The following is a 12,835-nucleotide window of genomic DNA, read 5'->3' on the forward strand; positions in this document are numbered from 1 at the left end:
AAGGTAATTTTCTGTTTGTTATCTTTAGTACATTAATGTCTTTTAGATCTGCTACTAATAACCGGACCGAGCTCGATAGCTGCAGTCACTTAAGTGCGGCCAGTATCCAGTATTCGGGAGATAGTAGGTTCGAACCCCACTGTCGGCAGCCCTGAAGATGGTTTTCCGTGGTTTCCCATTTTCACACCAGGTAAATGCTGGGGCTGTACCTTAATTAAGGCCACGGCCGCTTCCTTCCCACTCCTAGCCCCTCCCTGTCTCATCGTCGCCATAAGACCTATCTGTGTCGGTGCGACGTAAAACAACTAGCAAAAAAAAAAAAAAAAAAAAACAAACTAATAACCGGTGGTCGCTATTGAGGTTCTCACTTGGAATCAACTTGACATCAGTCACAAGTATACTTCTTTCTTTGTCTGTAATGACATAGTCAATGACTGTCTTGTCCTTTCCATTCCAGCTGTAACGGGTAATATTGTGACTGACACTTTTGTTGAACCAACTGCTTTTTTTACTACCAAACAGTTTCTTATGCAGAAGTCTAGGAGATGTTCCCCTTCTGAATTCCTGCTCCCATAGCCATAGCCCACATAATTATCATAAAATTATTTAAAAATTATTTGTCAAAATAAATGTATTTTATTTATTTGGATCAGTTAAAATGGTTTGAGTTTTGAATTTTTTACACCGGTATATGCAAAGCTCTATGATTTCTGTAGCTAATGCCACACTTCAAACCTTGCTCACAAATTTTCTGAGGTAATCAATATTTTATTTGTTTTACCTCAACTGTTTTAAACTGTATACTTTGCTCCTGCTGTTTAGCAAGGAATATCATTTTTGAATACATTAGTGACTCCTAGCACGTTCATCTGCATGTTAGAAGTAAATGCACACTCGTAAAATCATAAAGTAGGTATGACAAGCAAGTAAATTATCATTTGCATATATACAGTGCTGTGCATTTAAGGGTTAAGGGCCACAAAGGGTGTGAATATGAAAAAGACTCCCTAGACCTTGCAAACCTAATACTGTAAAAGAACAAGAGTTGACCAAGGGAGGTTGAAAAGGAATGATAAAAGTGGGGAGTAGTTATAAGACTCTACCTAGAAACAAGGAGATATAGGCAAGACAAAACATACAAATTAATCAGTGCTTTATACATGTTTTTAGCATATTTTAATGTGTTTCATGTGTTTGTATAACTGAATAGTTCTTAACTTTAGGTTTTTTATAATTGCAATTCAAACTCCAAAGTCATTTACAATTACACACTGCAATTTAAATTATAAAATCACAACAACTTATATGCCCCTTTAGACATATCCGGATATGCTAATCAAAGATGGCATCCTCCTTCAGACTATGTAATGTAATTAATGCAAGGTATTAACACTAACCAGCTGATGATGGCCAATAGCCCGAAACCGGTACTGTAAGAATTACAAGTACAATAAAAAAGTATTGATTAGGCGGCATCCTTTATTTTCCATATATTATCAAGGGTTCCGACTGACTTCGATAGTAGTGAAACTCGCAGTGGAATGAAGTAGTGTGCAGACTGCGGTGCGCTGCTTGCCTATTGGTCCGCCATGCTAGAGGGGTGGTCGCTGATTGACTGTTCTTCAGCCGATGGTTGAAATATTAAGGAGCCCAATGTACATCAACCTGCCTTGGTGGAGAGAGACAACTGATCACCCGTTGCTCTTTCTGTTCTGCTACAGCCATCGTGCCTGTAAGGATGTAAGGCCTTCAGGACTGAAAAAATTGTGTTTCTAAGAGATGCATCACTTTGGAAATAAGCCCTTCAATTTATACATATTTATGCCCAACAATCGACTACAGCCTAGATTATTTCAGTATTGTTTGAGCACACCTATGTTTATTTTTTATTTTTCACTCATAGAGAACAGTATTTCATGTATATGAGACACCAATGTTGTCATCCACAGGTTCATCCCAGAGTCAGCGCGGTGGCTGATCACCAAGGGTCGTATTGATGAAGCAAAGAAGGTGCTCCTGTCTGCAGCAAAGGAGAATAACGTGACAATTCCAGATGAGATGTTGGAAGGACTACTTCCCTCTGCAAGCGAGAAGGAGCAACCGCCTGTAGAGACTGCTACTGTGCTCGATTTGTTTCGGCACCCAAACATGAGGAAGAGAACGCTAAATATCTTCTTTAATTGGTATGTACCTAATGATGAATCTAATTCATAAGATGGATAAAAAGTAGTGGTAGTTTCTACCTGGATCAGTGGCAGACTTTTTTCAGACAGTATTTTGGCAATGTACGAGGGCGGATCAAATATAAACAGGACTTTTTTTTTTTTTTTTTTTTTTTAATTGACTGCATCAACCAAAAATAACACACATATAGAGGTCACTTTTCTACATAGCGTCCTGCCTTCGATACACATTTTCTCCATCAGATTGGTAAGATTTTGATGCTGTCCTGATAGAAAGAAGGGGGACATGTGTGAAGCCATTTGCTCACAAACTCTTCTACACTTACATCATCATCATTGAACCACTGTCCTCCCAGGTCTTTTCTGAGTGGTCCAAACAAATGGTAGTTGCAGGGCGATAAATCTGGACTGTACAGAGGATGTTCCAGAGGTGTCCAGTGAATTTTCTCCAGTTTTTCCCACGTTAAAGCAGCAGTATGTGGCCTTGCATTGTCATGGAGAAGAATGAAATTTCAGATCGGTTGCCGGCATCGCTTGTTGCAATATGCAGCTTTTGCTTCATCCAAAATGCAACGGTAATAGGTTGCATTAATTGTCCTTTTTTTTTGTGAAGAAAATCCACCAACAAAACACCCGCAGAGTCCCAGAAAACAGTTGCAAGCACCTTTCCAGCAGACGGGCATGTTTTGGCCTTGACCAGACCTGCTTCTTCTCTTTGCCGCCACTCCATGCTTGCTGGCTTCAACTCTGGTTGTCATGGAGAAGAATGACATTTCAGATCGGTTGCCGGCATCGCTTGTTGCAATATGCAGCTTTTACTTCATCCAAAATGCAACGGTAATAGGTTGCATTAATTGTCCTTTTTTTTTTTTTTTGTGAAGAAAATCCACCAGCAAAACACCCGCAGAGTCCCAGAAAACAGTTGCAAGCACCTTTCCAGCAGATGGGCATGTTTTGGCCTTGACCGGACCTGCTTCTTCTCTTTGCCGCCACTCCATGCTTGCTTGCTTGCTTGCTTCAACTCTGGGGTGTAATGATGCACCCAAGTTTCATCACAAGTCACAATACGATGCAAGAAATCCTCTCCTTCCTCCTCGTAGTGACGCAAGAGTCTCTGACAAACTTCCTAGTGTAAAGTGTTTGTTCCTGGTTGAGGAGATAAAGAACCCACCTGACAGACAATTTTCTGAAATGGAGTTCATCTTGGATGATGGTTTGAACACTTCCGTAACTTATTCCTATGGCTAAAACCATTTGCAAAATTTTTATTCACCGATCTTCACCAATAATACAACAAATGGCAACAATGTTGTCTGCAGTGATGCTTGTCCGTGGTCTCCTTTCATGTGGTTCATTTTCTACAGCCTTTCTTCCTGCCAAAACATTTTTAGCCCATTTATACACTCGAGTCTGAGGAAGTGTTTCTTCCCCAAACTGTGCACGGAGCCGTCACAAAATTTTGGAAGGTTTGGTGCTCTATTTGGCGAGAAATTTTATAACGATCAGTTGTGCAACAGACATGTGCACCTCTTGCTCACTCATAGCGTACTGAAGCAGCCCAGCTCTCCACCATCATTCATGCATGCGAATCCTCCTCCAGACACTGCCACCAACATTCTTCGCAAATCCTGCCTCAGAATTATTACTAACAGCAGTGGGATTTTCAAATTCTCATTTACATTTGATATGCCTTCATACATTGTAATAGCATTATATCAAAATTGTGAAACCTGTGTCAGAACCAAAGTAGGTCAAACCAAATGATTTGGAGTTGAGAAATGCTTAAGATGGGAAATGTATTGTCCCAATTACTCTTCATTATCTCATGGATAGAATTCTACACAATGTCAAAGAGAAGATGATGGGAGAGGAAGTAAAATCTATATATATACAAGTATGTACAAGTTGATTTGTGGAATAAGGAGATAAGATATTTTGGAACAAAGGTTGGTGCTGTGGAAAGTATGACGACAGGTAATAGAGCAGCCAGGGGAGTGATAAAAATAGGAAAAGAGCTTCTTGAAGTACTGAAAGATTTTAAATATTTGGGCAGAATGATGTGTAAGCCAGCTCTGCAATGCAGTGGTAGCGTGACTGCCTCTAACCTGGAGCCCCCGGGTTCAATTCTCAGCCAGGTCAGGAATTTTTATATGGATCTGAGGGCTGGTTCAAGGTCCATTCAGACTACATGATTACAATTGAGGATCTATCTGATGGTGAGGTAGCGGCCCCCGTCTAGAAAGCCAAGAATAATGGCCGAGAGTATTTGTCGTGTCAACCATATGTAATTTGCAGGCCTTTGGGCTGAGCAGGCATCACTTAGCACGCCATGGCCCTTCGAGGCTGTTGTGCCATGGGATTTGGTTTGGTTTGGTTTGGTTTCGGCAGCATGATGTCACAAGATAAAATTTTGTGTGGAGAAATTTATTTAAGAATACAGCATTCTACAAGTTTCTACCTGTGTGTGACAGACATTGTATGGAACAAGGATTTGTCAATGAAGATCAAGAAGGTTTTATACTCGTCTTATTTTAGACCTGGATGCTGGCCTGGCCTGGATGCTGAAAAAGCAAAACGAAAGTAGGTCCAAGCAGTCTAAATGAGTTTTCAAGGAGCATACAGGGAAAGATATGACAGGATGAGGAAATAAGGAGAAGAGTGGGAGTTTATAAACTTCAAGATGAGATTGACATAGCAAAGATGAAATGGTTTGGACACGTGATGAGAATGCCAGAGGAGGGAATTCCAATGAGATCATTCCTGGATACAGTGACTATAAAGAGGCCTAGGGGATGGCCTGGAATGAGATGGAGGAACTCTGTAATGGACTGTATTGAAACTAGAGGAGTCAATAGCAATATATCAGTGGAAGGGGTATGGTGGAAAGATTCAGCTAGGTGGAGGGCAGAGAAAATCTGGAAAAGGGAATGGATGAAGAATAAGGTGGGATAGGAAAGGGCTAGGACTTGGAATGAAGCTACCATGGCCTTAATTAAGGTACAGCCCCAGCATGTGCCTGGTGTGAAAATGAAAACCACAGAAAATATCTTCAGGGCTGACAATAGTGGGGTTCCACCTCACCATCTCCCAAATGCAAGTTGAATGCTACCTGGCCCAAATCATGTAGCCATCTTGCTCGGTGATGAGTGGTAGGGTGTCGACCTCCAGATCTCAAGATTGGTGTGGTGGTGAAGATGCACAACTGAGCAACCATTCTCTCCTAACACTAATCAGAGGAGATAACGGAAGAGGTCAGATCCTTTGAAGAATGAAAGTATCGGCATTAGAATGGGAAGGCTATGAAGGGTGAGAAAATGAAAGACAATCTAGGCTTCGCACACCTAACATTGCTGTCAGGGTCAGAACAGATAGGAAAGATAAAAGTATGGAGGCTGGCTCAAATATGTAGAAACAATGCTAGTCGCAGGTAGGGATCTCAATCCCCCAAACTGAGAGCCCCTGGGGGTCCCCACTTTAAATCATCCCTTACAACAGGCAGGGGATAGATACCATGGATATACAGGAGGTCATTTGGTTTATATCCGACTGATTTTCAAGCGTACTCTCCTTATGAGATTCCTCGCTCTATTGCACCCCCAGCACTGTGTACTATTGCTTGACATCAAAGTTTCCCATGAAACAAACTCCTGCAGAGCTCAGAAATGACAATTCTGTCCAATTTCTCCCTGAAAGCTTTCCATAGACCATCCAGGATGCCTGGACGGCGATGTTGGAGATGTCTTTCCAGCAGTCAAAATGAAGTTGAGACATAAGTACTTGCAATGTTCCTTAACCCTCGTTGCTACCTTCCTACGTGTTTGGCCAACACAAACCATTCCACAGGAGCAAGGAATCACTTATAATCCGGCACAGTTTAAACCAATAGAATCTTTAAGAGATCGCAAGCAATTGCCTATGAAGATATTAGGCTTAAAGATGGTCTCGATATTGTGTCTTCTGAGAATATTACCAATCCTATTCGTGACAGTTTGTATGCATGGCAGGAAGACCAGACTCAAAGGCACCTTACGTCTTTGATAGCCAGAGAAATCTGCTATGGCAAAACATGCCATACATAATGACCATCAAATCATTTTTAATGCAGCTTGTGTCATTTGCAAGTTATAAGAATCATTGTGAAATCTGTATTGAAAGTAATTTATGTGAAAAATATAAAAATTTATATAAAAAATAGTATTTTATTTTTATTTTTCTTCCACCTATCTAATACAGTCAATCATAAAATCAAGATTTAATCCTCTTCAAAATATGAAATTGTACATGTTTCACCCCTTTTAAAGGGCATCATCAGCCATATCATCACCTCAAAACCAAACCAGGTACCTGTTTAAAATTTGATCATCAATATGTTAATTTTTCTCATATCTAATCTACTTCCGTATTTGAGGTGATGATATGGCTGATGATGCCCTTTAAAAGGGGCAAAATGTGTACCATTTCATATTTTAAAGAGGATTAAACCTTCATTTTATAATTGATTGTGACATTTGTAAATAGAAACAATTTATACATAGAATCATTCATGAGGTGATAGAAATTGCTAAATACTCTAATAATTTTCTTGAAAAAGATGGCTATATACTGAGTAGATCATGCCTGCCCTCCATAGATAACTCTTCAACACCTTTTTCCTTGACTCTGGAGGTCCTGAAATGAACTACATTTCTAACAGGGTCTCTCTATCTTGAGTCTAGTTACTATGAAGTAACAATTGCTACTGACATCTTTGTCATTGTCATAGCTCTGAAAGACTATGGTACTGTGCATGTTTTACAAAACTCAAGCTCTTAAACCAAAGGGAGTTAAAAGGTGCAGTTTGTACCAAAATCTTCCAAATCATCCCAGTAGTACAGGAAAAATCTTGCATTTCTTGAAAAGTCAATGGAAATGTATTTATTTTCAAGATCAAATCATTAAGTTACACTCCAATAATTGCAGGGGAAGGCTTACCCTAACACGCAATACATTCTGTAGTTAGCACGTTGCTAAGCGACTAACACTTTCATTAATGATTCCTACCTGTGAAGCCAGAGAGTATACACTTCCTCTGATGATGGAAGAATACTGTTCTCTGCTGATACTCTTTGATTCTCTGATCTTGCCCAGCTTCTGGATATACTCAACAGATGGCAGAACCTTCCTAACAACTAACATGCTGCTAAGAGAAAACATTCTACGTACAAACAGACGGGAAGGTATCAAGTCGACTAGTCAACTGTACGACTATTAATACAGTAAAACACAGGGACAAACGCTTGAAAAAGTGGGTAGTCTCTTTACCTGAACCAGTATTTAGCTATGGCCAATCATATGTTGCACTACCTCGGGCAAGATCGTTCGAAAATGTTAAGATCCAAATAAGGTCGAATGGTCGAAGCACAAAGAATATTGTGTGGAAAGGAGTGATATAAACTAAATTATGAATGGATCATTTGTTATGTACTGGTATTAAATGTTCATAAAACTACTGAAAAGGGCAGGCGAAACAATACGACTACGATAGGCATTTCAAATCAAATCAAAAATTTCTTTATTTGCAAATGAGGTGTCTACCTCGGTGGCAAACGGTACACTAAAATACATTATTGTCAAGCACTAAATATTAAATTAACAAGAGAAGAAAATTTTCCTATAATACAATATTATACAATTTACGCTAACAATTTTTTCTATTAAACACATAGCTCATCCTTAATAAATTTATATTGTTTACAAAATTCTACTTATAATATCTCCTGTACTACTTACAAATATAGTCAAAAATGATACTATACAACTGGTATAAGATTAAAATTTACATTGCATTTATTTACTTATTATAATAATTTTTTTTTATATTTTTTATTTTATTTTATTTTTACCCATTCTGGAACCTAAGTAGCATAATGACCTGCTGCATCTTAACCAGAGCCCCTTTTGCCACCACTTTTCAGAGTTCCTGAAGGGCCTTCACAGCTACCGTAGCGGTCCCAGGGCCCTCGAAGTCCCCACTGTACTTCACTCCTACAGGCAGTCCCCTACTTTGACTGTCCAAACTCCTTAGACCAGGGGATGGAATTAAATTTTTATTTACAATAACCTGCACTGGTCGAATGTCCTCTAACACTTCATTTATTTTCTCTGTTGCTGTTTATTCTCTTCTTGAATATCTGTACAGATTTTGGAAAAGGATCAAACACTACCCCTGGTAAACTATTCCACTCCTTCACACCCTTCCCAATGAATGAAAATTTACCCCAATCGCTTCTGCTAAAATTCCTTCTAATTTTATATTTGTGGTCTGTCCTGCCAATATAATTATTTTCCAACCGAAGCCTCTCACGGATATCTCCCCATGCTTCTTCTCTTGTATAGGCTCTATATAATCCTATAAGTCTAGTTTTCTCCCTTCTCTTACTTAAAGTTTCCCGCACAAGTTCCTTTAACATTTCTGATACACTACTCTTTCTCCTGAAATCCCCTGTTACAAATCTTGCTGCTTTCCTCTGCACACTATCTATTTCTTTTATTAGGTATTCTTGGTGAGGATCCCAAGCACTGTTTGCATATTCCAATAATGGACGAACCATACTTAGTAACTTTTTTCTTTTAATTCTTTATTGCATCCTTTAAGTAGCCTCATTATGACATGTAACGATCTGTATGCTTTTCCAGCAATGTCATCAACATTTCAAGACAAGTTATCTGACCTATTTATAAGGAATGCTGCATGGGTTCACTAGTATATTATAATGATGATATTTGTTAACTTATTTGTTTTAAAATGTTGTTCTGAAAGACACTGATCTTTACAATGCTATCAAAAGAACTTGCATATCCGTTGAGTGTTTTAGGTTTGCCAACAACATTACCTACTATGGTCTATCATGGAATACTTCAAACCTTGGAGGGAACCAGTACATTAACTTCTTCATTTGTGGAGCTGTGGAGATTCCTGCCTACCTCTTCTTGCTGCTGACGCTCAACAGATGGGGCCGGAAGAAGATTCTTGTGGGATGTATGCTGTTTGCAGGCCTAGCCCTCGTATTGACTCCCTTCATTCCAACAGGTATTCAGAACCAGTGAGAAACTACTGTTGCTCACTTTGTTAATGATTTGTTATGGGCAAGTATTCAGAAGAACATTTTTTTAAATATATATATGGGGTTTGAAATCTTCTGTCGATGAGTTGATGTTCTGCCAAAAATTTTGCAGATTCAGAATATATATATTTTTCATGCACTAGTAGTATTAATCTATCCAACTACTTGGCAGAATGATCAAGGTCCTGGGTTCGGTTCCTTTCAGGTCAGAGATTTTAATCATAGTTGGTTAATTCCCCTGAGTCGGGGACTGGGTGTTTGTGTTTGTCGCGGTATAGTCAAATACACTATAGAGAATTCATGACACTTTGCGAGATATCGCAAGACATTGATTCCCAGCGCACCTAGCGGGACGACCCTAAAACTGAGTGTAGTCGTAATATCTTTAGGGCGGGGTCGACATTGCTTCACGTCCGTAGGTATTAACCACAAAGTGCCCTACACGTAACCCCTGGGTGGTGTTAAGAAAGCAATAACTGTGGCTGCTGGACCTATCTTTTTAAAGATCTCCCAGCAGTGACAAGAGTATTTCATGGAAATAGCTCTTTTCAGAGCTACCAGACAACAAACATTGGACCTTTCATCCGTGTCTTCCAGCTTAACGTAGAAAGCATGAGCAGAGCAAAATGTGACTACCTATCCAAAGTTCTCCTGGATAATAATATAGATGCTGTGGCTATACAGGAAACCCATACAGCCTATGAAGAAGAGTTTTGGAAAAGGGGCCGCATTAATGGTTACACAGCTCTTGGTGCAACATATCACAGTGCACATGGTATAGTTTCTTATGTTCGTAATAATATCCAAGATGCCTCACTGCTCTTTCAGAACGAAAACGAAGACATCCATTGTGTTGCTGTGCGAGTGGCAGATGTTACTATTTTTAACATTTATAAACCCCCAAACGCACAGTGGCCAAGTATCGTTCTACCTACTGCTCAACACCCTGCAGTTTATATAGGTGACTTCAACAGCCATCACGAACTATGGAAGTACTCAAATAACAATGAATGTGGAACGAAACTCTTAGAATGGACAGAAATAAACAATCTCCATCTGTTTTTTGACCCAAAAGATCTTGGTACTTTCCAATCAGCTGCATGGAACAGGGATTCCTATTCTGACCTGTGTTTTGTTAGCTGCAATGAGGGAGGACAGCCCTTACATACCAGTCGTAAAGTGTTAAGACATTTTCCCCACAGTCAACATCGCCCCGTTATAGTGGATATTGGCATCAAAATTCCTGTTGTACGGTCAATACCACATGCTCGGTGGAACTTCAGAAAAGCAAATTGGTCAACATTCATCACTGAACTGGATAAATGTGTTAGGTGGATTGCTCCCAAGCACAACAATTACAAGCGTTTCGTAGGTGCAGTCATGATAGCAGCTAAGAAGAGTATGCCTAGAGGCCATAGAAAAGAATACATCACTGGTTGGAATGTTGAGACTGATGCACTCTATAACGAATATCTGCAGAGTGGTGATGAAGACATAGCTGATGAACTTCTTTCCAGCATGGATACTACCCGGAGAGAACGGTGGATTGAAACAATGGGGAATATTTACCTAACTCATTCCAGTAGAAGAGCTTGGGGACTCCTCAGAAAACTTGGAGGAAGCACACCTTTGATGAAGCAACAGCCTGGAGTTACTCTGGATGAAGTAGCATCTCACATCGTCACAACTTCCCAAACTCCATCAGATAAGAAACATACTAAATACATATGGCGCCAGCTCCAAACTCTGAAATCAGAAGCACCACCCACATCAAGGTATTCACAACGGTTTACAGTGCAAGACATCAGTGCTGCTCTCAAAGACGTTAAACCAAATAAAGCTCCAGGTTTTGATGGCATTCATCCAGAATTTCTTATTCATTTAGGGAAGGAATGCAAGAAGTTGGCTGGCAAGGTTTTATACCGACCTTCTACAGAATGGACAACTCCTGGCAGAATTCAAATGGAAATTCTAAATTCCCATGAACAAAATGAACGAAAGTGATTTCCATCTTGAAACCAGGTAAGCCTGCCAATGACCCAAGCAGTTATAGACCAACTGCCCTTCTTAGTTGCTGTTAAAAGCTTTTTGAGAGGCTAATCTACAACAGAATCAGCGCAACTATTTTTCAGCATATTCCAGTTGATCAAGCCGGGTTCAGGCCAAATCGCAGCTGCTGCGATCAAGTGCTTTCACTGACATCCCACATTGAAGCAGGTTTCCAGAAACAACTCAAGACCTCAGCTGCATTCATTGATCTTACAGCAGCATTTGACACAGTCTGGAGGGAAGGATTAATTTACAAGCTTCTCCTAATTGTACCCTGTAGGACCATCGTGCAGGTTATAAACAATATGCTCAGTGACAGAAGATTTCGAGTGTGTATGGGAAACAGTATGAGTAGAGAAAGGAAGCTCAAAAATGGATTACCTCAAGGATCAGTACTGTCTCCCCTACTGTTCAATTTGTATATCTCCGATCTCCCAGAAACATCATCACGAAAATTCTGGTATGCTGATGATATAACACTAGCCACTCAACATCGTGACCTGAGTGTGACAAAAGAAATGCTACATAGAGACCTTATTTCACTTGAAACGTATTTCAAGAAATGGCGACTGAATTCTATGCCTAACAAAACAGAAGTGTCATGTTTTCACATGAATAATCGCCAATCTGGCATTAAGCTTCACATACGTTTTTGTCATTGTGAACTTCGGCACAACTGGCATCCAAAATATTTGGGCATTACACTTGATTGCACACTATCTTACAAACAACATCTTATGAATCTGTCCAAAAAGCTCAAAACACGTAATAATATCCTTCATTATAGATGTTGATTCCTACAGGGAATCTGAATTGTTTGTCCCGAATGAGTAAATTTATAATACCAATATAATGGTCCATTATTGAATGTAGTTAATGGGACGTAAAGCAAAGAACATTATTATTAAAAATTTAATTTCATCGATTGCAACTGTTAAAAATATTTAAGCTTAAGTCTTTAGGCTTTTTCAATCAAGAAATTACCAGTGTTTCACCCTAGTGTAGCAGTTGAGTCATGAGTTGGAACGCTACACCTTTCCAAGATGCTGGCGCTAGTGTACCCTTGAGACACCACTGCAAGCCTCCTATGTAGGACAATGCAGTGATGGTTTCCTTCTAGGAACCTTAATTTTTAATAAGTATAGGCCAAAGGCAGGCATTTATACAAGTGGAGGCACATGCTTCCCCTAGTGCACCCAAAAGGGCCTGCTTCAAACCAGATGATGTCAGTCTTGTCTTGTTTTACACAACAGAAACACAGAAACTGAACTGGTTGTTTCAATGTCTGAATTGTCACTAATATTGCTAATAATGCACTGATTGCCTGCTAACTCGAAAGAATAGCATGCGCACTTACACAATTAACAATATATACTTCATTGTCTCCTTCTCGCTAGGAATTTCTACACACTTGAATAGCAGAAGAGGCATGCCTCAACAGGCCCTAGACTTAGCGGGGAGAGGGGCACGGGCGGTAACCTAACTTTCCTCCACCATCCC

The 12,835-nt window shown here is 39.8% G+C and overlaps 1 protein-coding gene across 2 annotated transcripts in view; it reads left to right on the forward strand.

Annotated features, from left to right (window-relative positions):
* Positions 1-12,835, forward strand: part of LOC136882355 (organic cation transporter protein) — a 113,764-nt gene that overhangs the window by 75,272 nt on the left and 25,657 nt on the right. For both annotated transcript variants that reach the window (XM_067154959.2, XM_068229502.1), the window contains exons 7-8: positions 1,950-2,183; positions 9,038-9,252. In XM_067154959.2, the coding sequence (XP_067011060.2) occupies positions 1,950-2,183; positions 9,038-9,252 (449 nt within the window). The remainder of the gene's footprint in view (positions 1-1,949; positions 2,184-9,037; positions 9,253-12,835) is intronic.

Source organism: Anabrus simplex, chromosome 10 (assembly GCF_040414725.1).
Source record: "Anabrus simplex isolate iqAnaSimp1 chromosome 10, ASM4041472v1, whole genome shotgun sequence".
Taxonomy (NCBI): Eukaryota; Metazoa; Arthropoda; class Insecta; order Orthoptera; family Tettigoniidae; genus Anabrus; species Anabrus simplex.